This window comes from Hyperolius riggenbachi, chromosome 11, assembly GCF_040937935.1.
Source record: "Hyperolius riggenbachi isolate aHypRig1 chromosome 11, aHypRig1.pri, whole genome shotgun sequence".
Taxonomy (NCBI): Eukaryota; Metazoa; Chordata; class Amphibia; order Anura; family Hyperoliidae; genus Hyperolius; species Hyperolius riggenbachi.
In genome coordinates this window covers 175,910,993-175,937,301 of record NC_090656.1, presented here as the reverse complement: position 1 = coordinate 175,937,301, position 26,309 = coordinate 175,910,993, and the positions used below count along the sequence as shown (strand labels likewise).

The 26,309-nt window shown below is 44.8% G+C and overlaps 1 protein-coding gene across 1 annotated transcript in view; it reads right to left on the bottom strand.

Annotated features, from left to right (window-relative positions):
• BRD7 (bromodomain containing 7) overlaps nt 1–12,463 on the bottom strand; it is a 46,686-nt gene extending 34,223 nt beyond the window's left edge. The window contains 3 exon segments of the mRNA XM_068259773.1: nt 2,517–2,640; nt 4,647–4,849; nt 12,028–12,463. Of these exon segments, the coding sequence (XP_068115874.1) occupies nt 2,517–2,640; nt 4,647–4,849; nt 12,028–12,232 (532 nt within the window). The 5' untranslated portion in view covers nt 12,233–12,463.
• Nucleotides 12,464–26,309: the final 13,846 nt, after the last annotated feature.

Genomic DNA, 26,309 nt, shown 5'->3' with positions numbered 1-26,309 from the left:
ATTGCAGGCCTGATTTACTAAAGCATCTCTTGTGGGTGTATCACAGCTGGGTCAGCAAGAATGTACTGGATTCAAAAAAATTGCCTGCTATTATCTGGTTAAAGGTTACAGACCTTGCCTGGACTATACTGAAATACAGCAGTAGTAGAATTGCAGTCTCACGCTAGTGCCAGCAGTTGAAACATATTATAAACCCGCACTATACTGGATTTATACATTTTAACACAACACATACCTCTTATGGATAAAGTTGTATACAACTGCAATCACCTAGCCATAATTCACAATATCTTAATGACATGTAATGGATAACTGTGCTGTAAGCTATTTATATTAAAGTGGACCTGAACTCTTGCACAGGACAGAAGGAAATGCACCCTAGTTGTATTTAGAGAGTTTAGTATGTTTAATTCCCCCTCATTTGTGTCTAATCACAAGTTGTAATTTGATCCTCCAGTGTCACATGACTGCCTATGGCAGAGAAGGCAGATAAGCTAATTTGAAAGCACAGGCTGTAAACAATATGTCTGCTTCCATGAATCAAGAAGTAGAAACTGTGCAAATTTATTTTAGGATTTGTATCCGCTGTAACAAATACATGTTTTTTGTTTAAAGGTTATTATGCTGTTGTGTATCTTTTAGAGCAGAGAGGTGTTTTGAGTTTAGGTCCACTTTAACCCCCTTGGCGTTATGATTCTTTCTTGATTTTAGGGTCTAAAAGCGGTGCAATTTTTGCTGCTTTTAGATCCTAGAACCTGGAGAAAAAAAAAAAAATTGCTGCTGCTAGGGAGATCTGCTGCAGCCCAGCATTCACCCACCTCCTTGGGATCCAGTGCTGCAGTTTTCCCTCCGTCCTCCGGGTGGCGCTGTAACATTATAGGGAGATTGCCGGCTGTCGTCATGACGACAGGCAGCAATCTCACCAGGGGGCAGCAGAGCCTCAGAGGAGAGGAAGAATGGCGGCCGACGTCGGGATCCCCTGGGAGGCGAGTTAAAATGCCCGCTGTGCGCTATACTCCCGGCGGTTACCTTGAGTTCAGCTCGGGGATACCGCTTCTGGCATGTTTTTTCCACCCCGAGCTGAACTTGAGATTACCGCTAAAGAGGCTAATTTAGGCCTAAAATAGCCATTTATAAGATACAGACCTAAAAAGACATATTCCAGATCGCCCTCTATTTTTTATAACTTGTTAACCACAATGAGGGGCTCATTGCCAGCTGGATTACTTTGGCACCTTAAAGAGTAACTGAGCCAAAACTAGAGTACACAGAATTAGATACTTACTTAAAGAGAAGGAAGTCTATTGCAGTCGGAACGCTGTGCCTTCTCTGTCCCCTGTGCTTCTAGTGTCCCCCTCTGTCATCTCTGCCCCCTTGTATCTCCTTGTGCCTCCCGTGCCCCCTAATGCAGAGTATGCGCAGCAGAAGTGACTACAAGTCTCACCTCATCCATGGCGGCTCCGGGCCAATCAGCGACGTCCTCTCCCTTCACCATTCCTCCCAGCGGCTTCACTAGAAGCGTCACGTAATGACGCAATCAGAAGGAGCCGCGAGGGCTCTTTTTGATTTCTTCATTACGCGACGCTAGGGAAGCCGCTGGGAGGAACTTTGAGGGGAGAGAGGACAATCATCTGCAGATCTGAAAATCCATCCTGGTGGATCTGATCTGCAGATGAATGTCTGTTAAACAAGGTATGTTTTTTTTTTTGTTTTTTTTTTATTGTAATTTTTTTTTCCTTTTAGTGAATTTTATTTGGGTTTTTTTTTTTTTTTTTTTTTAAGGTGTTGGCGGTAAACCGTTAATTATAAATGTAATTGAATGTGTATATTTACAAAAATTGATGTAGATGTAGTTTTACTATTTATTGTAGATGTAGTTTTACTATTATATCAGTCATTTGTTTCTTCCTGTAAGGAAACGCGTTCTCATTCATTGATCTGGGATAATGGGCGGCGGCATGGGAGCATGTGTGATCGTCCATGGGAGCGTGCAACAGCAGCCTTTTGAACGTAGCAGCTGCGTCCAAAAGGCTAAAATAGTTAAGTCCCACCGCTAATTGTGCAGTGCTATTGGACAGCTAAAAAAGCCCTAATCCCAGAGAAAATCAGTGCAACTCCATGAAAGCAGCTTTCAAACTAGCTTGCATGATGTGATAGGTTAAAGTGTGATGGGATCTTGTTTATATGCATGTATCCCTTCTTAAATTCCCTACTTAATTTATTAGCACAAAGGAATAGTATGCAAGTAAAAATAGTGTTACATTTTTAAATAAAAGCAAATAAAACTGCAAAAATGTCATCATAATTAAAAAAAAATTTTTTATTGGTGGTATTTATTTATGTGGTACTTTTGGTGGCCAAATTATCCACTTCCACGTAATAGGTGAGCTTACCTACACAATCTGTAAGCTCACATACTACATGGAGATGGTAAAATTGGCCAATGATTAGCTTTTCAAAACTGCATGTGTGTACCAGGCTTACAACATCTGGACAGACTACTGATTTTCATTTACCTTCGTGTTTTGCTATAGAATCCACAGATATTGCTGGTGTATCCAGTCTAAGTGGTGAATGGAGGGAATGTTCTTTATCGGAGTCCTTCTCAGGTCGGCATTTTTCTTTCTTCTTTTTATCATCCTGGGAAAAAAAGGAATTTGTAACACAAACAGCTAAATAGTATCTGGCTTGCTTTTAGTATTTTGCAAGAAAGTGAATATTAATTTGCACATCATTATACAAGTTATTCTGTAACTGAACACCATTAAACAAAACGAACGTGAAAAAAACATTATGCATTTCCTTTTAAATAATGCACGTTGCACTGTTCTGCTGATCACCTGCCTCTAATACTTAAGAGTTCACCAGAGATGAACAGTAGTGCACCATTGATACTTACCTGAGGCTTCCTCTAGCCCTATGCAGGCCCAGGGCTCCCTCGCCGTCTTACTCGGCTTCTCCATTGTCTCATGGTCAGCATCTGAAATGCTGCCAGTTGAGGTCGGTTGTGCATGCATGTCCCCGTTACACTCCTGTGCAAAGAGCTTTTGTGCCTGTGCAGTACTACTGCACAATCGCAGCAGCTTACAGCCATGGGAAAGGGACAGGGAACACACATGCGGCCAGGCCACGCATAGGAGACTGACCGTGACTGGCATGATTTCAGAAGCTGACCACAGGACAACGGAGAAGCCTGGGGGATGGCTTCCTCCCACAAAGCTCTCGGCCTCCTCCATATCCCTCTTGGTTCAGTTGTCCTTTAAAGATTACCTTTCAACTTCAGTATACAGGTCTTATATTTAGCTTGTAGGTGCAGCAGGAAGGCCTCTAGATGTCGCTGGAGGCTCGGTAAGTATTTTAAAAGCCTCAAAACCTTCCGAAAAAAAGAGTACCCGTTATCCCTCAGGCATGCGATTAGTTGAGACTTCTGGTTGCCCAAGTTCCAAATAACAGGAACTTTGCAGTATCCTGCCCCGACACAGCAGCCGTGGCAGAGAGGGTCCTGGGCCTACGCAGTTTGGAAAGAATTGGTACTGCAAATCCCCAGGATGCTCCCAATGACAGTTGCTGCACACAGCTGTACTAGAGAAGGCATGTGGGAGGACATCGCATGCACCTTGGTGCAGGGCTGTGGAGTCGGAATCGAGGAGTCGGGGCAATTTTGGGCACCCAGAGTTGGAGTCAGAGTCGTGGTTTCATAAACTGAGGAATCTGAGTTGGGAGTCGGATGATTTTGTACAAAATCTACAGCTCTGTTAAGTATTAGACTAAGGAGTTGGAGTCGAGGAGTCAGAGCCATTTCGGGTACCCGGAGTCGTGGTTTCATAAACTGAGGAGTCAGAGTTGGAAGTTTTAGTACCGACTCCACAGCCCTGCCTTGGAGATCCGACTGGTGTTCTCAGTTGGGCATACAGCAGCAAGATGGAGTGAAGCCCAGGTGCAAGTAACAGCCTGTATGGTTCTGAAGAGCTAACAGATCCATGAGGAGAGTATGGTTTAATAGTTTTCCCCCTCAGGTTTACTTAAAAGCACACCTGAACTGTGAGGGACAAGGAGGCTAACATTTCTCTTTTTAAACAAACCAAATTGCCTGGCTATCCTGCTTATCCTCTGCTTCCAATACCTTTAATCATAGATCCTGAACCAGCATGCAGAACAGGTGTTTGACTGAAGTCTGACTGGATGAGCCACATGGTTGTTTCAGGTGTACGATTCAGACACTACTGCAGCAAGAGATCAGCAGGCCCCCCAGGCATGGCTATGGAGTCCGAGTCGAGCAATTTTGGGTACCTGAAGTAGGAGGATTCATAAACTGAGTAGTCAGGTGATCTTTGTACCAACTCCACAGACCTGCTCCCAGGCAACTGATATTGTTTAAAAGGAAATACATTTGGCAACCTTCGATATTCCTCTCAGTTGATGGGTACTTTAAATGTTAAGATAATAGCTTACAATGTATTGTTCAGGTCTCTCCTGTGGTTTATGATTACCCTGCCTAAAAATGAGGTTCATGACAGAATACACTTGTAGTTTACAAATCTGAGTGAGTAGATTTTCACTATGAACGAGAGAATGTTAATCTACACAAGAGACTATCCTAATGAAACCTTTGCTTTTTCCACTGATTACAGGAAATGAACATTCACCTTTTTCTTCTTTTTTTCCTCAGGAGGGCCAGCTACTTTCTCATTTTTCTTCTTTTTCTTCTTCTTTTTCTCTTTGTGTTTGTCATGGTCTGCCTTGTTTTCATGGAAGCCTTGTGGAAGAGCTGCAGCTCGGGCTGTGGACAGTTCCTTCACCTCTCCAGTCCCAACTTTTAACACAAGTTTTAAGGGTTTTTCAACATATTCTGAGAAAACAAAATGGTTTACTTGAAAAAGAGAAAAAAGTTCTGCCAAAGCATTCCTTGGTCAATTTACAGTCAGTCATACAGCAACTTTCTCCCTTAAGTGTTAATAAAGAAGCAGTGTTAGGTTACCGTATATACTCGCATATAAGCCGAATTTGTGAGCACAAAAAATGTGCTCAGAAGTCCCCCTGTCGGCTTATATGCAAGTCATAAACTTTTCAGGTGTGCACACTAACCTTATGCAGGGCCACAAGTTCAGCGTGCAGCCAACAGAGGGGAATAAATATTGGTGAGCGGCCAGGATGAGCGGGAGGGTTTTTCTGGCATAACTATCATGGAGTCAGTGGCATGTGCAGCACTGCTCACTCTTGCAGCGATGGGCGGCCAGAACGAGAGGAGGCAGCGCGAGTGAGAGCATGTGTAGCACTGCACAGTTTTGCAGCTATGAGCGGAGGAAGAGCGGGCAGATCTTTCAAAACACGCCGGGAGATGTGCAGTGCTGCGGCCCAGAGACAAAGCGTGGAGTGTGTGCCGTCAGCTCTGTCTCATCCCTATGGCGCCCCTTAGTGGCACCAAGACCCTCGGTGGGGGGAGTTTCAGGAGTCCGGGTCTTAGTCGCATGGCAGCCCTGGCTGTCATGCTGTGACACTAGACAGTTGCAGGTTAATCACGGGCGCATCTACTGCTCACATCTTCCACTTCAGACAGAGATCCATCTACTGACCCTGTGAGTACTCACGCTGCACATAGACTTTTGGTGCAGGCCTGATCTATACATGCTGCTGGACCTCTCTTTAGCTAATCACTGGCTCACTGATCCATTACGCTGCTCTAACAGCTTGTTTTTGCCTAATCCTGCATTGATGCCATTATGCATACCTGTCTCATATCCTATCAGGCTTGGATGATGGACATAAGTTTAATCTGTTAAGAACTGTGTGCATGCAGCACATGTGCGAATTCAATTTGCCAAGAATGTTGTGCATACAGCACATGTGGTATCTTGTTTTGCAAATCATTTTATGCACACATTATAGATAGGCACGGCATTCTGATGCAATTATATTCTGATGGCTGACTCCCTTAGTGCTGAGGGAGCTTATGGTCATAGAGTCACGAGATTCTAGCTAGCATTTCTTGCAACAGTATGCATGCATACCACAGGGGTATTAAGTATTTGCAGTCTGAGTGCAGTGAGTGAATGCAGCAGGCAGTGTGCTAGTGTGGTGACGACTGTCATTCCTGAGTTCATTGTGGGTTTTAATTGGCTTTATTTATCTGTGATTTTTGATACTTACCATGGATACTGTCCACAATAAACTATTTTCTGGAGAACGCTGGGGCTTAAAGTAACATTTTATTTTTTGGTTGTTTAAGGGTAAATCTCCAGTACAATCTTGAAGTCTCTGTATGCAAAACTTGTACATGTGCTAACTGTAATATTAACAGTGAGCACAGATGTAGATTTACTGTACTGACAATGAGCTCTGCCTGCCATCAGCCCAGTATCATAATTGTAGATTGTGAACGCTGACTGGAGTTTTAAGCCACTGCCTTTCCTACCCTCGGCTTATACGCAGGACAATAACTTTTCCCTGATTTCTGAGGTAAAAGTTGGGGGGTCAGCTTATACACTGGTCGGCTTAAATGCGAGTATATACGGTAGTTTTTTTATGTACGCACTTTGTTCTTGGTTACATACTTGAGATAAGCATGCATCTACCATGTTTCCCCCAAAATACCGGAAGACAGGGTGCTATATTAATTTTTGCTCTAAGAGATGAGTTAGGGATAATATTCAGGGGGATATTTTATTTTTCCACAAACAACAATCTACATTTATTCTTGAACCAAATAATCACGGTTTATTAAAAATATAAAACTCCATGAGACCCAAACCAGGGCTGTGCAGTTGGAGCAATATTTGGGTACCTTGAGTCGGAGGTTTCATAAACTGAGGAGTCGGATGATTTTTGTACCCACTGGGTAAGGCAAGGGCTGTGGAGTCAGAATCAGAACAATTTTGGCACCTAGATTAGGGTTGGAAAGCGTGATGGTGAATGGAATACATGCTCTTACACAGAGATAGATAGCGTAGTCCTGCAGGGGTCACGTGCTATAGCAGTTACCTAACCCTGGTGCCTGGAAGCAGACTAAGGCTGGTTTCACAGTGGGACGTTACAGGCGCACCCCACCGCACAGCAATGAAAAATCAATGGGCCGTTCACAGTGCCCACGTTGCGTTACACAGTAACGCTGCGCCATAAGACAACGTACTGCATGCAGTACTTTGTAAGCGGCAGAGCCGCGTTAGACTGCTTGGACATGCTCAGTAATGTTGGGGAGGAGCGGAGAGCGGCCAAGCACATGGCTAATTAATATTCACTGCACTCAGTGACGTGCAGTGTTTACTTCCTGGAGCGGCCGCTCTGTGCGGCGATTGGCCAGGCGGGACCACGTGATGCCGCATGCGTCCAAGAGTGCGCATCACGGACGCCGGAGTGAGCTGCACAACGCGGCTCACTCTGACGTCCACCTTAGAGAGCACCAGGCGTTGCGTTAGGGGCACGTTATGCGACCATAACGTCCCCTAAAACGCAACGTCCTGGTGTGAAACTAGCCTAAATGCTCTAATGTGCTCAGGAGTGAAGTGATGCCAGCGGGACTATCCAATCGGTGTGTGAAAGCTAGGCCCTTGCAAAAATGTATTGTTTTATGTCTCGTGAGGTTAAAAATCCCTGGTCAATGGCTTTGCGTAAGGGACAGCACTGGAAAAGCCCGGTGGAGAAGGACTGGGAAAGCCTTGTGCAAAATGGGTACTCTGTCACGGGGAGTATCCATTTGGGGCAATTCTTTCCCCACAAATACCCTTTAACATGGTTAAAATATTTTAAAAATAACACATGGCTCAATCTATGATAAATGGCAGGGCTGTGGAGTCTGTGGAGTCGGAGTAATTTTGGGTGCCTAGAGTCGGAAAAAAATGCACCGACTCCTAATGAATTTGTAACTGTAATTAAAATAGAAAATATGATAAAATGTTCTATTTCTCAGATAATAGTCATTAAAAATCAGGGCTGTGGAGTCGTTTCAAAAATCCACCGACTCCGACTCCTCAGTTTAGAATTCCACCGACTCCGACTCCACGACTCCGACTCCTCTAATTTGCATATTACAATTTTGTTGATTAAAAGTATGTAACATGAAATTCGTCTCTTAACTGCCAACGCTTAGGAATTTTACAAGACAACTGTAGTGAGAAGGATATGTAGACTACTATATTTATTCCCTTTAGACTAAAACTAGTCCTTGGTAAGAGTACTTGTAAAAGGTACCAACCGGAACAAAGAACATCTATCAGGCCCTAGGCAATGTAAGTGTGGGTACATGGAAGAATGATGTGCAGGTACTCTGCAGGGGAATGAGGAGATTGTAAACAGACAACACCTCTGTGTTCAATATGCACAGCATTCTCAGTGGATTCCCTGCAGCTCTGTGGGGAGTGCATATGTAGAGTATAGTACTACTGTGTAACAAAGTAAACCTGAGACAGATGAAATTAAAGTTTTATACATACCTGGGGCTTCCTCCAGCCGCCTTCAGGATAATCAGTCCCTCGTTGTCCTCCTCCGCCACCTGGATCTTCTGCTATGAGTCTAGGTACTTGAGCCAGTCAGGCATAGTGCGCATGCACACACTCCGCCGCCAGGAGCATACTACACCTGTGCAGCACTATTGCGCAGGTGCAGAATGTTCCTGGCTGTGGGAGCGGCATGCGGCCGGACAGCGCTGACTGGCTGAATTACCAGGACTCATAGCAGAAGATCCGGGTGGTGGAGGACAGCGAGGGACTGATTAGCCTGAAGGGGGCTGGAGGAAGCCCCAGGTATGTATAAAACTTTACTTTTCATCCGTCTCAGTTACCCTTTAATTTGTAGTCACCAAACCAAATTTTAACAACATATCAAATTATTTGATTTCATCAGCAAAGGGAGTGCATACATTTGCATAAATCAGCATCAATGCAGAATTATTTCCATCTCGTTGACCATCTCTATTAGTGACACAGCTACACATCAGGCTTTATTCTTACAGCATAGATGTTATTTAGTATATATAAGAGATTCCTGTGTACACATCATATATACAGTCACAATCAGATATGTATATCTGACCTTAACAATACGGGGACTGCTTTATTGAAGCAGCACAAGTAACTAATTTTGATTGGTTTATTTCATTTTTGTGGACTAAGCACAGCTATTACTGTATATATACATTATTTTTAATGACTATTATCTGAGAAATAGAACATTTTATCATATTTTCTATTTTAATTACAGTTACAAATTCATTAGGAGTCGGTGCATTTTTTTCCGACTCCGACTCCAGGCACCCAAAATTGCCCTACTCCACGACTCCGACTCCACAGCCCTGTTAAAAATAATGTATATACACAGTAATAGCTGTGCTCAGTCCACAAAAATGAAATAAACCAAAATTAGTTACTTGTGCTGCTTCAATAAAGCAGTCCCCGTATTTTAAAAGTCAGATATACATATCTGATTGTGACTGTACAGTATATATGATGTGTACACAGGAATCTCTTATATATACTAAATAACATCTATGCTGTAAGTATAAAGCCTGATGTGTAGCCGTGGCACTAATAGAGATGGTCAATGAGATGGAAATAATTCTGCGTTGATGCTGTTTTATGCAAATGTATGCACTCTCTTTTCTCATGAAATCAAATAATTTGATATGTTGTTAAAATTTGGTTTGGTGACTACGAAGTAAAGTGTACCTGAGACGGATGAAAAGAAAAGTGTTATACATACCTGGGGCTTCTTCCAGCCCCCTTCAGGCTAATCAGTCTCTTGCTGTCCACCTCCACCAACTGGATCTTCTGCTATGTGCTTCTGCAATAGTGCTGCGCAGGTGTAGTACGCTCCCAGCAGCGGAGTGTGTGCATGCGCACTACGCCAGACTGGCTCAAGTACCTGGACTCATAGCAGAAGATCCAGGTGGCGGAGGAGGACAGCGAGGGACTGATTAGCCTGAAGGGGTCTGGAGGAAGCCCCAGGTATGTATAAAACTTTAATTTCATCTGTCTCAAGTTTACTTTGTTACACAGTAGTACTGTACTCTACATATGCACTCCCCACAGAGCTGCAGGGAATCCACTGAGAATGTTGTGCACATTGAACAGAGAGGTGTTGTCTGTCACCCATAAACCTTGTTCAGATTGTGCATGAAGAATGTGTAATAGATGAAGAATCTCCTCATTCCCCTGCAGAGTACCTGCACATCACTCTTACATGCACCCACAGTTACACTGCCTAGGGCCTGATAGATGTTCTTTGTTCCGGTTTGTACCTTTTACAAGTACTCTTACCAAGGACTAGTTTTAGTCTAAAGGGAATAAATATGTCAGTCTCCATATCCTTCTCACTTCAGTTGTCTTGTAAAATTCCTAAGCGTTGGCAGTTAAGAGACGAATTTCACGTTACATACTGTTAATTAACAAAATTGTAATATGCAAATCAGAGGAGTCGAGGAGTCGGAGGAATCCTAAACTGAGGAGTCAGAGTCGGTGGATTTTTCCACAGCCCTGATAAATAGTACATTTGCCTCAACGTTTCCAATTCTGTTCTGGAAAGTGCCTGTCAGAAATGATTCAGAGGTATTCCTAGAAATGTGTGCCATAGTGCAGATAGGAGCTGCACCGAGGTTTTAAAGGGTGCAAACTCTACACTCAATTGGTATCCACGACTTAGTTCTGACCTGGTTCTCTTCCTTCTTCTGACCAATCATTCCAGACCTCCTTTACGGATCTGCCTCACTGTTGGAGTCACCCAGGACTGTACAAAGTACAGTAATCCAAAATGGGTGGGCGGGTGTGCGCACGCTGCAGGCAGGTGCGCGTGCATGCGCACTGGCATGTGGCGGCGATGACGGACCTAGGCAGTTTTTAAACAGACTAAGGTCACTACTTCATAATAAATGAATGGGATCGCAAGCACTGTCTCTGGGGGAATTACGTGCAACGCAGAGCCGCACAGCCACCTGCGTTGCAAATGGAATCGAGCCCTAAGGCCTGGCCAATTGGCTAGGGCTCTCTTTCCCTTTTGTCTCATAATGCTGTGTAATGCCTGGTACACACCATGCAATTTCCCATCAGATCAAAGGGTCAAATATAGAATTTCCAATAGGTCCAATTGGATTTCCGATCGATTTTGAACAGAAGTGATCGGGGGAAAAAAAAAAAACGATCAGAAATCTGATCTGATGGAAATTATCGATTTGACGGGAAATCGCATGGTATGTATCAGGCATTACTATTGATTATAAAGCGCCAGCATATACAGTGGTGCATTATGTGCATGCATATCTTCCACCATTATGTAAACATCTGTTATTGATTTGTTCACTGCATAAGATGAAATCCACCATTGTCTTGTACGGTTATCTGTATTGTTATACCTTGTATTCTACAGCGCCACAGAAGATGCTGGCACTATATAAATTAATAATAATAATAATAATAAAGCTAGGTACACACCTAGAATGTTTTTTAACCAAAATTATTGTCACAGATAAATTTGAGTGACAGTGTAGGAATGGTCACCAAGATCTCTGTTGTACAGCCTAGAGAAAGGAGTATATTAGATTATTAGCTAGTTGCTATGAGGAACGAGGAGCAACATAAATCTATCAATGTACTCCTCAAACCACTGAAAATGTCAGATTAATATAATAATAATATAATAATATAAGCATAAAATGAATTAATGGACTTGGGAAATAAAATAAAATATGCCTCCATATGCCTCTCAGTTCAGGTGTCCTTTAAGTGTTTCTCATGGTATGTTCCACGCACTGTACATGTATTACGCTGTTCAGCAGATACAAACAAAGTTTAGCCAGGATTTCAGACTAATCAGCTATAGCAAAAGCCATGAGAAGAACTTGAGTTAGGTGTGTATATATATATATATATATATATATATATATATATATATATATATATATATATATATATATATATATATACACGTCACATGCTATAACTGTACAGGACTATGGCGCTTCACCACTAGAAGCATGCTGGAACTTGTAGTCCCACAGGACCCCCTCCCCAGTATACACAGAGCATGAAGCGGATGTATACATACTGCTGGTCTCACTCGCCCCGCGCGCTTCCTGCTTCCCCTCATAGCCGTGCTTGTCGCCTTTGTGCTTCTTATGTTTCTTGCCCATTTCAGTTGCTGATCCTTTCAATATCTTCTTCCTTATTCCGGTAATGACATCACGCCTTCGGGCGGACAGCTCTTTTTGTTGTTGCCGAGAGTCGCCGGCAGACACCATAGAGACGTACATTAGTTCCAGAATCCGGGACGGGTCGGAATGTTTAGACACGAGCGCAGAGGCTGCTCTCTCGCGCCCTGCCGATCAGAGGGAGGAATTACTCTCTTCCTACAGAAGGGAATCTGAGTAAATTCGAGATGTCGATTCCTGCAGTCTGTAGACAATAGGAGACGGTATTGCGTGAAAATCGGTACCCGATGCCACCCGCTCCTCTGTGATAGTGTCCTTGTCCTCCTCGCCGGCTCTGCTGGCTAATACGCATGCGCGATAGGGGGTCTCTTTACAGAGAGGAGGTGGAGTTACAGTATGGTACCCCCACTGGAGCAGATGGATGAGTGAATAGAGTTGGCATCATGTTAAATGGAGAATCAACCTAATAATTCATGCACGCACACACATCAGTTCTGCACAATTTTTTTTTATTTAATAACGAATGTTATTAAAATTACATTTCAGTCTGCAGACAGCCCAAAAGTAACAGTAACCTCAAATTGATATTTATTTATTTATTTGCTAATGTACTCTGGAGTAGAGACGATCCAGAAACTCCCCTCTTCATGACTAAGGTAGCAAAGAGCAGAAGCCCTTGAAACTGCTTGACAAAGGTGACACTAATATGGTGATTGACAGCCATCGCAATCAGTAGCTGATTTCCTTTCCCATGAGAAATCTTTTCCTTTTTACAAATGGATCGTCAGGGGGCTCAGTGTGGCTGATATTGTGGTGAAACCCCTCCCACAGTGTTATATCAGAACCATGTTCTGACATCACACTGTGGGAACCTTGTTGCATTGGGGGAAATAACAGCTATTTCCAACTGCCCCCCCCCCCCCCAAAAAAAAAAGCAGCATCTCCTTCCACTGACATCACCTGCCAGCAGTAACAAATGTCAACGGGTGCACGGTGAGAGCCGAATGACGGCTCTCACCGCTGGCGCTAAACTCAGAGGTGGCGATAAAAACTATTCCCAGTCCGAGTTGTCGCAACTCGGAGGGAGATGTAATTCGGGGTCTGGCAGCCGCCCCGAATTACCGCTACGCGCCCCGCACAGCATAGCATTGCTGCTATGGGGCGCCCAGTTTTGGCGATCGGCTCTGAGAGCCACGCGCCGAAATAAAATAATAGGACATGTCGGGTCCTACGGCGTGCTAGTGGGACCCACGTGGAGCGCTACTCTCCTTGCTGCCCCCGCCATCTTCACTCACCCCAGCCGACATGTACAAGCAGGTCCCTTGACCCAAACAGGAACTTAGCCGGCAGGTGTTTATCTGGAGCTCACTTCTAAATTCCGGACTTGGAGCAACCCAGGCACAGATTGTTTTAGCATCTGGGATTACTGTGGAACATTTCCCAGCACTTGGATCTGCCCGTTCTGGTCATCTGGATGTATAAGGCTGATAAAACGCTGACCGACGCAGCAGAGCTGGTACAGTATGTTGCTGTTTACTGCCTGCTACTGTTTCTGGTGACGGCGTTATGTTCTCTATGTCGTGGCTTGCAAGCTTTTCAATGTGAACTGTGCTGCCGCTTCGCCATCTGTGCATTTTGAGCCTGATCTGCCAAGTCTGTGCCTTGACTAACCTACACGCTTACCTGTGCAATATATGTTGCTAGGGACTGTATTTTACTTCGGACTCCTGGCTGGTAATATGTATCCCGCATAAGTATACGAACAATCATCTTGGTGATCACCATTTTCTATGAGCTCTGCCCCTGTATGCTTGGTTGTGTGAGTGATGATGTGGGGGTATAGGGAGGGTTGGTCAGTTACCATGTGGGTTCACACTTTTTAATTATTTTAGACTTACTTAATAAAATTTCTATATTGTATATCATTGTTTCTATTGCTTTATTGGCGTATACTCCTCCTCCTTTTTACCCTAAGCAAGTTGTTACCACGCGCCGAAATAAGCTGATCCGAATGTCACCAATGTAAATATGGGAGAGGAAAGATTTTACAATGGACATACACTGACTAAATCATTCATTCATAATTATTGTAAAATGAAGCACTTTTTTATTACATTATTTTCATTGGAGTTCCTCTTCAAGCCCCGTACACGTGGGGGGATCTCTGTCACCCAGCAGGGATCAGTACACGATTCCTTGGGCGACAGAGCACTGCCAACGCTGTACAGATGCATCATCAGCCTCCAGACTAGTGGCGCGTTGGGGAGGGGCGGAAGGAGAATGAGCGGTGTGCAATGAAGCGGATTCCTGGGAGAGGGGAGAACAATGCATGCTGGATTTTTAGCAGATGTTATGTGGCTCCTCTACACATGCTGGTTTGATTCATGATTCTTGGCCAAGGCGATCTTTATCATCCACCACCTCGAGTTCAAAGGAGGAGTGTGCATAGCTTTAGGGCCCATTTCCACTGCAGCTGAATCACAGTGGTTCTCTGCACACATTTTCAGATGCAGAAATGCAGCCTATTAAAATCTGCTGGCTGGCTGCAAACTTGAAACTCCCATTGAAAAGTCTGAGAGGAGACAGTCCAGGTTTCTTCTCATATATTCTGAGGGCTCGTTCACATTGCGTTCCGTTCGCTTTCGCGTTTGGCGGTTTTTGAGGAGGTTTTTTTTTCTCCTCCCGGCGCTCGGGTGGCCACTGCGGCTTTTGTAAAGCACTTTAATAAGCGCTTTTTCAGAGTTATTGTGTTTTTTCTCTCCCTGACACAAGTCAGAAAGTGAACTCTTTGATCCGGAAAAGAATAAATACAATATATTTACAGTATTCTTAAAAACGTGAACGCAATCAATGCACAAATCGATTTTGTGAGCGTTTTGCTTTTTTCCTATACCTGTCATTGAGGCAAAATCGCCCTAAAAATGGAACAGGCACTGCTTTGCTGAACACACAGCGCACGAAAAAAGGCCGAAAACGCCTCTAGTGTCAACGAGCCCTGAGTGGGTGTGATGAAACGCGGAAAAGCCGCTGTCTCTCAAGGCGAGGTGGCTGTTTCCGCGTCCAGCATGGCGTCACAACGCGGAAAAAACGCCGCATGCCGCTTAGGCAGAGCGGCGGAATCCGCATCGGAGGCGGCTCCCACACTCAGTTCACTGGATACATTGCAAGACAGTACTGGTGTGGCTGGGACTGATAGTCCACCAAGATTCAGACTTACACGCGCGCGAGCACAGAGGCAGAGTTTAAATAGCAGTTAGAAGGGTGTCGGCTGACCAGCTGGGTCAGCTGACAAATTCCACTGCTCTCATTGGACCAGCAATTAGGGAGGTCCTGGAAAGGTCCTAGAGTATATATACTGCTGGTTGTTCACTTGCTCTTTGTCTGGCGTGCGATCACATATGTGGAAGCACCCAGATCCGTAGTCAGATCCGCAAGTGTGCCGGGACCAGCTGGAGCTGTAATCCTACACTTAGCTAGATTTTGTTGATAGCTTAAAGTACTAGTTTGATTGTGATTATTTGTTATGACTTTTGCCTGCCTTGACTACCCTTCTGAACTCTGATCTTGTACCTTGATATTTCTGATACCCTGTTGCCGAACCCCGGCTCGTTTCTAGACTCCGCCTCAGCCTCCTGATTCTGTACCTCGATATTTCTGATACCCCGTTACTGAACCCTGCCTGTACTTAGACTCCGCCTTTGCCTCCTGATCTTGTACTTTATCTGTCCGTGTGTGTACGACCTGGCTTGTCCGACCTCGAGAACCGACCTTACCGTTAGAGGCGGTTCCTCGCTCTGTTAGCGACCTTTCCTCCTGAGGGTCACTTCCAGACATCCTTCCTACTGTCAGTCTGACTCCTCCCGTCTTGGAGAGCTCAGGTCTGCAGAAGGAATCTGTGCAGTACTCCTTGCTGCACTGAGGCCTAGTCCTCAAAGTGTTACTGTTACACCAAACACTACACTCTACTCAGGTGAACAGAGGTTAGCTAGTATATCGGATTATCGGTGAGACTGCAGATCACTTATAATCTGGTATATATCTGTATTCCCAGTGATACTGCAGATCACCGGTAATCAGATCCTCTCTGTGCTTCACCGATCGTTACAGAACGCCAGACCAAATACAAAATGGACGCAAACACTGATTGTCTGGGTGTACTTGCCACTTCGGTGGACAACATCAATCAAGTACTGGGCGCCCACATAACTCTTATTGATGCCCTATCAGGGTCTGTACAAACCCTCCAGACATCAGTGGATCATGTGCGATCCTCTCCTAGCTCTGACATACGTATGCCTGTACCTGAAAGCTTTTCCGGCCACAGATCTGACTTCCGGAATTTTAGGAGTAGAGTATTGTCCTATTTTGAGTTGAGACCCCAATCTTCGGGTACTGAGACCCAGAGGGTCACGTTTATAAAGACTTTGTTGTCTGGCGACTCCCAGTCTTGGGCATATAGCCTGCCCGCCGGAGACAAAGCTCTTACCTCTGTAGAGGAATTCTTTAAAGCTATGGCAGTAATTTACGACGATTCGGACCTTGCTTCGACTTCTGAGCGGAAGCTCAAGCTTTTGCGTCAAGGCGAAGGTCCGGTCGAAGATTACGCGGCCGAGTTTAGGAGGTGGTCAGTTACGGCCAGGTGGGACACTTATGCCCTATTAGATCGTTTCTTGTCAGGGCTGTCCGATGAGGTCTCTGATTTGATGTTAAGCCAGCCCGAGCCCAGAACAGTCGATGAGGCCATCTCAGCGGCCATCCGAATCGACCGCAGGCTGCGCTACCAAAAACAGACCAGGGGTAGTTCCCGTGTCAGAGGGGTATCTTACACTACGGTCCCAGTGACTCCACCTCCTACTATTTCACCTTCTCCCGTCTTGCCTCCATCCGAGCCGATACAGATTGTTCGGTCAAAGTTGACCCAGGTAGAGCGAAGACGGAGAATGACCGAACAGCTGTGTCTGTACTGTGCTGAAGGGGGGCATATAGTACAGAACTGCCCTAACAAGCCGGGAAGATGCTACCGTTTAGGAGTGGTAGGGGGTAGCACCCTAGGTGCCCGGCTCATACCCTTAAACGAAAAACGTTTGCTCCTTCCATGTATGATTACATGGGGGGACAAATCTGAAGCCACAGAAGCCTTTGTTGATTCTGGCTCCGAGGCTAACTTTATGAGTTCAGAGTTCACAGAAAAGTTGGGCATTCCGCTCACCCCAGTAAAACCACCTATCCAGGTTACTGCTGTGGACGACTCCCCGCTGCAAAGGGACCGTCCGCTGTCTCAGACACCAGAGGTGGAAGTCACTATTGGGGTTCTGCATAACGAAAGTCTAAGTTTCTTTGTATTACACATGACCACCTCCACAATTGTTTTAGGAATGCCCTGGCTGCAGCTCCATTCGCCACAGATTAATTGGGCTACAGGACAATTAACTAGTTGGTCAGACTTCTGTTCCCAACAGTGTCTAGGGAAGGTGACTTTAGGTCAGACCAAGTTGCATGTGGAGGCAGTTCCCGAGCAATACTCCGAGTTCTCGGATGTATTCTGTCCCAAGGCTGCTGACAAGTTACCTCCTCATCGCCCTTTCGATTGCCCCATCGATCTCCGTGCCGGTTGTATGCCCCCTAGGGGTCACCTGTATAATTTGTCTGGACCAGAGAAAATAGCGATGCAGGAGTACATTCGTGACAATTTAGCCAAAGGGTTCATTCGCCCCTCCCGGTCGCCTGCAGGGGCCGGATTCTTTTTTGTTAAGAAAAAAGACGGAGGGCTGCGACCATGCATCGACTACCGTGGCCTGAATAAAATCACGGTGAAGAATCGTTATCCGTTACCATTGATAGACGATTTATTTACGCAAGTCACCAACGCTAAGATCTTTTCAAAATTAGATCTGAGGGGTGCATACAACCTGGTCCGCATTAGAAAGGGTGATGAATGGAAGACGGCCTTCAACACTCCCGACGGGCATTACGAGTACTTAGTGATGCCCTTCGGGTTGTGCAATGCGCCAGCCGTCTTTCAAGAATTAATCAACGAGGTATTCAGGGAGGTGTTGGGTAGGTTTGTACTAGTATACCTTGACGATATACTAATCTATTCCAACAACCTCCCCGAGCACAGGGTCCACGTTAAATTCGTGTTGGACAAATTGAGGCAAAATATGCTGTATGCCAAGGTGGAGAAATGTATTTTCGAGGTGACCACTGTCACATTTTTAGGGTATGTGATCTCCACCTCAGGCCTGTCAATGGATCCTGCCAAGGTCACAGCTGTCCTGGAATGGCCACAGCCAGTGGGGTTGAAGCCCCTGCAAAGATTTTTAGGTTTTGCGAATTACTATAGGAGGTTCATAAAGGGATACTCCACGATGATTGCCCCTCTTACCAGTCTCACAAAAAAGGGGGCAGATACCAACCACTGGTCTCCTGAGGCTGTGGCAGCTTTTTCTCACTTGAAAAAATTGTTTTGCTCTGCACCCATATTGAGACACGTAGACACCTCTTACCCATTCATTGTGGAGGTTGATGCCTCAGAAGTTGGAGTAGGGGCTGTGCTGTCTCAACGCTCTGGGCTGCAGGGAAGGTTGCACCCGTGTGCCTATTTCTCTCGGAGGTTTTCACCGGCAGAGAAAAACTACGACATAGGCAACCGGGAACTTCTGGCCATTAAATTGGCATTTGAAGAATGGCGCCACTGGTTAGAAGAGGCAGAACACACGATCACGGTGTATACTGATCACAAGAATCTGGAATACATCGAGGGGGCTAAGAGACTAAGTCCCCGACAGGCCCGTTGGTCGTTATTTTTTACGAGGTTCAGATTTATTATCACATACACTCCAGGCAGCAAAAACATTAAGGCAGATGCCCTGTCCAGATGTTTCGAATTAGAGACAGCACAGCCTCCCGCTTCTGAGTCCATCATCCCGCAGAGGCTGGTGTTAGCAGCCACAGAGACCTGGGAGGATTGGACAAAGGTTTTGGGTCCCTTTCAGCAGGATGTCCCTGAGGGAAAACCGGAGGGGGTCTTGTTTATCCCACTGTTTTTTCGTCTACAGGTCTTACAAATGTTTCACGCCCATAAGAGTGCTGGTCACCCTGGTGCTGCCAGAATGCAGGATCTGATTGCCAGGTGTGCTTGGTGGCCTTCTATGGCATCAGACTGCAAGGAATATGTCAGGGAATGTGCGGTATGTGCCAAAAGTAAACCCTCCCGGCAGGCACCTGTCGGTACCTTACAGCCTTTACCCGCCCCGAATGATGGTAAAAATTCAAGTAGCCAATTTCATGTAAACAAAATTGGTAAATGTGGTGGTAAAAATATAAAGTGCATGGTAACCAATGCTCGGAGCCTTGCAAATAAAATAGACGAACTAGAGTTCATTCTGAATGACAAAGGCTATGACATTGTGGGAATAACCGAGACATGGATGGATGAAAGCCATGACTGGATAGCTAATTTAAAAGGATACAATGTGTTTAGGAGGGATAGAACAGGGAAAAAAGGTGGAGGGGTTTGTCTCTTTGTTAAGAATTCTCTTACAGCTGTCCTCAACGATGAGATGGAGGAAGATTGCGAAGATGTGGAGTCCGTTTGGGTAAATATTCATGGTGGAAATAAAAGTTGCCAATTGCTTATTGGGGTATGCTACAGGCCACCTCTTATTAATGAAGCTGCAGAACTGCGATTACTACAGCAGATTGAAAAAGCTGCAGGTAAAAATGAGGTCATAATTATGGGCGACTTCAACTTTCCAGACATTGACTGGAGTATTGAGGCTACCCATTCTGGTAAAAGCAGCAGATTTCTGGCAGCACTACAGGACAATTACTTGACTCAAATGGTAACTGAACCAACTAGGGGGAATGCGTTACTGGATCTGATCATTTCTAATAGACCAGATAATGTATCAAATGTGCAGGTTCAAGAACATTTGGGAAATAGTGATCACAACATGATAACGTTTGAGCTGGTGACTGATAGGCCACGGGGCAGCGGGACCACTAAAACTATGAACTTTAGAAAAGCAAAGTTCACTCAAATTAGGCAGGCACTAAGTTTGGTGAACTGGGATAATGTACTACAAGGGGAAGACACTGAAGGGAAATGGCAAGCTTTTAAACTTATACTCAATCAATACTGTAGTATGTATATCCCATATGGAAACAAAATGTCTAGGAATAAAAAAAGGCCTCTATGGATGAATAGAAAGGTTAAAGATAAAATGAAGAGGAAAAAGAATGCCTATAAGGTCTTAAAACAGGAGGGGACAGAGGCTGCACTAAGCAATTATAAGGAGTGCAATAAAAATTGTAAAAAAGAAATTAGGCAGGCAAAGATTGAAGCTGAAAAACAAATCGCTAAGGATATCAAATCTAACCCAAAAAAGTTTTACAAGTACATTAACTCTAAAAAAAGAAAGGTTGACTGTATAGGACTCCTAAAGGATGAGGATGGGAACTCAATGGTGGATGACCAAGGTAAGGCAGAGTTATTAAATGCTTTCTTTGCTTCTGTCTTCACAAAAGAAACAGCACTGTTGCAAACTACAGAGGCGGAAGAGTCTCAATCTTCTAACTGTAATATTAAATACTTAACGCAGGAAGAAGTGAAGGCAAGACTAAATAAATTAAAAATAGACAAGGCACCTGGCCCGGATGGCATGCATCCTCGGGTCCTAAGGGAATTAAGTTCAGTTATAGATAAACCCCTTTATCTTATCTTTTGTGACTCTCTTGCAACTGGCAGAGTCCCAGTGGATTGGCGTACAGCCCACGTTTTCCCATTATTTAAGAAGGGCAAAAAATCTGATCCAGGAAATTATAGACCTGTAAGTTTAACATCAGTTGTATGCAAACTATTTGAGGGGTTACTAAGAGATACTATACATGACTTCATAGTAGAAAATAATCTTATTTCTCAGCATCAACATGGGTTTACTAAAGACAGGTCCTGTTTGACTAACATGCTCAGCTTTTATGAGGTAGTGAATGCTAATATGGATATTGGGAATGCTGTAGATGTGATATACTTGGACTTTGCAAAGGCCTTCGACACTGTTCCCCACAAAAGTCTGGTGCAAAAGTTGAGGATGCAAGGACTGGGGAAGAGTCTGTGTTCATGGATAGGGAACTGGCTAATGGACAGAAAGCAAAGAGTTGTGGTCAATGGATCATACTCAAAATGGGAGACTGTTAGCAGTGGGGTCCCACAGGGGTCTGTTCTGGGTCCAGTGCTCTTCAATTTATTTATTAATGACCTAGTAGATGCAGTAGTGAGCAATGTTGCTATTTTTGCAGATGATACAAAATTGTGCAGAATCATTAACTCTCAGGAAGATAGTGTCATATTGCAACAGGATCTGGATAGGATGGCTATATGGGCACATACATGGCAGATGAAATTCAATGTTGACAAATGTAAGGTCATGCATTTTGGACGTACTAATGGTCTAGCACCATACAAAATAAATGGGATACAGTTGGGGACATCAAACTTGGAGAAGGACTTAGGAGTACTCATTGACAACAAGTTAAATAATCGTACTCAATGCCAAGCAGCTGCAGCTAAAGCTAACAAAATTTTGGGATGCATTAAAAGGGAAATAAAAACTCGAGATGCTAGCATAATATTGCCCCTGTTTAACTCTCTAGTAAGGCCACATCTGGAATATGGAATTCAGTTCTGGGCACCACATTACAAAAAAGATATTGCAGTTTTAGAGCAGGTGCAGAGACGAGCAACAAAATTGATGCGTGGGATGGAAGGTCTCACTTATCGACAAAGGTTAGATAAACTGGGTTTATTTAGTCTAGAGAAAAGACGCCTTAGAGGGGATCTAATTAACATGTATAAATACATCAGAGGGCAATATAATACCTTGGCGGATGAGCTTTTTGTCCCTAGGCCTTCTCAAAGGACTAGAGGACATGATCTGCGCATGGAGGAAAAACGTTTTAGCCATTTATTTAGGAAAGGGTTCTTTACAGTAAGAGTGATTAAGATGTGGAATGCATTGCCACAGGAAGTCGTTATGGCAAACTCTATACCTGCATTTAAAGGGGGCTTAGATGCTTTCCTTGAGTTGAAAGACATCCATGGCTACAATTACTAGGTAATGCCTAATGATGTTGATCCAGGGATTTTATCTGATTGCCATCTGGAGTCGGGAAGGAATTTTTCCCTTTAGGGGCTAATTGGACCATGCCTTGTAAGGGTTTTTTCGCCTTCCTCTGGATCAACAGGGATATGTGAGGGAGCAGGCTGGTGTTGTACTTTATACTGGTTGAACTCGATGGACGTATGTCTTTTTTCAACCAAAATAACTATGTAACTATGTAACTATGTAACCATGGACCCACTTGTCCATGGATTTTGTGGGTGAGCTCCCCAGGTCTGAAGGCATGTCGGTCATTTGGGTGGTAGTCGACCGCTTCAGCAAAATGGCCCATTTCGTGATTTTGAAAGGACTCCCCTCGGCCCAAGAATTGGCTGACCTTTCATCGTCCACATTTTCCGGCTGCACGGCATTCCGGAGAACATTGTGTCCGATCGGGGAGTCCAATTTATCTCTAAATTCTGGAGGGCATTTTGCCACCAAATGGGCATGAAGCTGTCTTTCTCGTCAGGCTACCACCCACAAACGAATGGGCAGACTGAACGAATTAATCAGTCTTTAGAACAGTTTTTAAGATGTTACGTTGCGGAGGCACAGAATGACTGGGTGAAGTTTCTGGCTTTTGCAGAATTTGCGCAGAATAATTTAAAGAGTTCTTCTTCTGGTTTTTCCCCGTTCCAGATTGTGACAGGGAGGTCACCCAAGTTCTCCCCTTTGCCAGTTGCCTCTTCTCCGTTCCCAGCACTGGAGGATTGGCAGAGGTCACTCAGGGACAATTGGGGAATTGTTAGAGATAATTTGCAGAAAGCGTTCCAAAGTCAAAAGGGTCAAGCGGACAAGAGACGTTCCATGGAATGGAAGTTTCAGCCAGGGGATTTAGTCTGGGTGTCCACACGTCACTTGACCCTGAAGCAGCCTTCTGCCAAACTGGGCCCCAGGTTTGTGGGTCCGTTTTCTGTGACCAAAAAGATCAACAACGTCACTTATACCGTTGATCTCCCCGCCAGCATGCGTGGGGTGAGATCATTTCACGTATCCCTGCTCAAACCTGCAGTCCATGTGGGCCCTACTCCTCCTCCTCCTGTCCTGGTGGATAGTCATCCTGAGTTTGAAATAGAGAAAATTTTGGACTCTCGCATTGTCCAGAACTCGGTACAGTATCTGGTACACTGGAAGGGATATGGCATTGAGGAGAGACAGTGGGTACCGGGGACTCGCATGCATACGGATGAGTTGAGGAAAGAGTTTCATGCCTTACACCCCGAGAAGCCTGGTAGGAGTTGTCCGGAGTCCACTCCTCGAGGGGGGGGTACTGTGATGAAACGCGGAAAAGCCGCTGTCTCTCAAGGCGAGGCGGCTGTTTCCGCGTCCAGCATGGCGTCACAACGCGGAAAAAACGCCGCATGCCGCTTAGGCAGAGCGGCGGAATCCGCATCGGAGGCGGCTCCCGCACTCAGTTCACTGGATACATTGCAAGACAGTACTGGTGTGGCTGGGACTGATAGTCCACCAAGATTCAGACTTACACGCGCGCGAGCACAGAGGCAGAGTTTAAATAGCAGTTAGAAGGGTGTCGGCTGACCAGCTGGGTCAGCTGACAAATTCCACTACTCTCATTGGACCAGCAATTAGGGAGGTCCTGGAAAGGTCCTAGAGTATATATACCGCTGGTTGTTCACTTGCTCTTTGTCTGGCGTGCGATCACATATGTGGAAGCACCCAGATCCGTAGTCAGATCCGCAAGTGTGCCGGGACCAGCTGGAGCTGTAATCCTACACTTAGCTAGATTTTGTTGATAGCTTAAAGTACTTGTTTGATTGTGATTATTTGTTATGACTTTTGCCTGCCTTGACTACCCTTCTGAACTCTGATCTTGTACCTTGATATTTCTGATACCCTGTTGCCGAACCCCGGCTCGTTTCTAGACTTCGCCTCAGCCTCCTGATTCTGTACCTCGATATTTCTGATACCCCGTTACTGAACCCTGCCTGTACTTAGACTCCGCCTTTGCCTCCTGATCTTGTACTTTATCTGTCCGTGTGTGTACGACCTGGCTTGTCCGACCTCGAGAACCGACCTTACCGTTAGAGGCGGTTCCTCGCTCTGTTAGCGACCTTTCCTCCTGAGGGTCACTTCCAGACATCCTTCCTACTGTCAGTCTGACTCCTCCCGTCTTGGAGAGCTCAGGTCTGCAGAAGGAATCTGTGCAGTACTCCTTGCTGCACTGAGGCCTAGTCCTTAAAGTGTTACTGTTACACCAAACACTACACTCTACTCAGGTGAACAGAGGTTAGCTAGTATATCGGATTATCGGTGAGACTGCAGATCACTTATAATCTGGTATATATCTGTATTCCCAGTGATACTGCAGATCACCGGTAATCAGATCCTCTCTGTGCTTCACCGATCGTTACAGTGGGGTTTATAAAAGTAGCAGCAACAACATAGGTGAATTATTTTTCATTCTTCACATTCATACCTAACATACTACTCCAGGCTCATTTGACCTTTTTTGTCAGTTTACTTTCCTGAGTCTCAAATCCCCATTGGGTCACTTCAGATTACTTTTTATGATAAGTGAAAATTGTATACTTACCTACCGGTAATTTTCCTTTCCCCATGCCTCCATGGCAACACAACGGTATTAGCCCTGCCCCCTAATACCCCATAGGATGTGTTATGTATAGGTGTTTTGAGAGTAACCCAGCCAGCTGTCTTGTAACTGGTACCTCACCGAATAGTGGGAAGGCAGGCTGTGTTGCCATGGATGCTGACCGCTCTTCCGAATTCTAAAGAAGTTGCGTCTGAAGTATCAACTTTGTAATAATTAATAAAGGTATTGATATTAGTCCAGTTCGCTGCCTGACATATTTTTTCAGGAGTAACTTTCGCTTGAGATGCCCATGAGGTAGCAATACCCCGAGTCGAGTGAGCTCGGATTTCTTTTGGTGGTTCCTTTCCCAACGATTTATATGCATTATGTATAACTCGAACCAACCAAGATGCAATTGTTCTGCTCGAGGCTGCCTGACCTTTCCTGTAACCAGCCTGTATAATAAACTCAGATTTTCTAATGTCCCTTGTCGCTTGCACATAAGCCTTCATAACTCGAGACATCCAAGGAATGAAGTCTAGAGGAATCATGCTGCGTGAAATTTGGCAACGACCACTCCTGATTGAGATGATAAAGCGAGGAGACCTTTAAAAGAAACCCCTGAACAGGCCTGAGCTGCACTCTATCGGGATAGAAAATAAGATATGGCTCTAGATGGCTGAGAGCTTGCAACCCCGAGACTCTCCGAGTTGAGGAGATCGCAACTAAAAAGATTGTCTTTAGAGTTAGGTCCCACAAAGAACATTGTTCTACAGGCTCAAAGGGTGGCTTTGTAAGATACTCTAATACGAATGGTAAGTCCCATGTAGCAAACATTGGTTTTGTAGGGGTGTAACTTCATCACTTCTGCCACAAATTGTTTTATGAGCAGGTTTTCTGCCCATTTCTGACTGGTTAAGGCCAATATTGCATAAATTATTACCTTGATGGAGTGGAAACTTAGGCCCTTTTCCACTCCCGTTTGAAGAAAGGCCAAAATCTCATTTACTAATGATTTAAGGGGATCAAAGTTGTGCATTCTCGCAAATTCCATAAAAAGTTTCCAGATTCTCTGGTAGGTGGTATTAGTGGAAAGTTTCCTAGCTTTCTGTAGAGTCGAAATTACTGCCTCCGAACAACCGAGATTCCTCAGCTTCCTCCTCTCAACTTCCAGGAGATCAGCTGCAACCGAGCTAGGTTTGGATGATATATTGGTCCTTGAGATAGCAGTTCTTCGCTGAGAAGAAGTTTAAGTGGCTGAGTCATTGTCATCTGTAGAGCTATAGGAAACCAGGGCCTTTTGGGCCAGTATGGAAGAATCACTATTAAGGTTACAGGTTCTGATCTGAGTCTCCTCAAGAGATGCATTATCGGAACTGGTGGGAATACATATGCCAACTGGAAAGTCCAAGGCGCCGTCAATACGTCCACCTCTTCCGCATACAGTTCCGGGTACCGACTGTAAAAC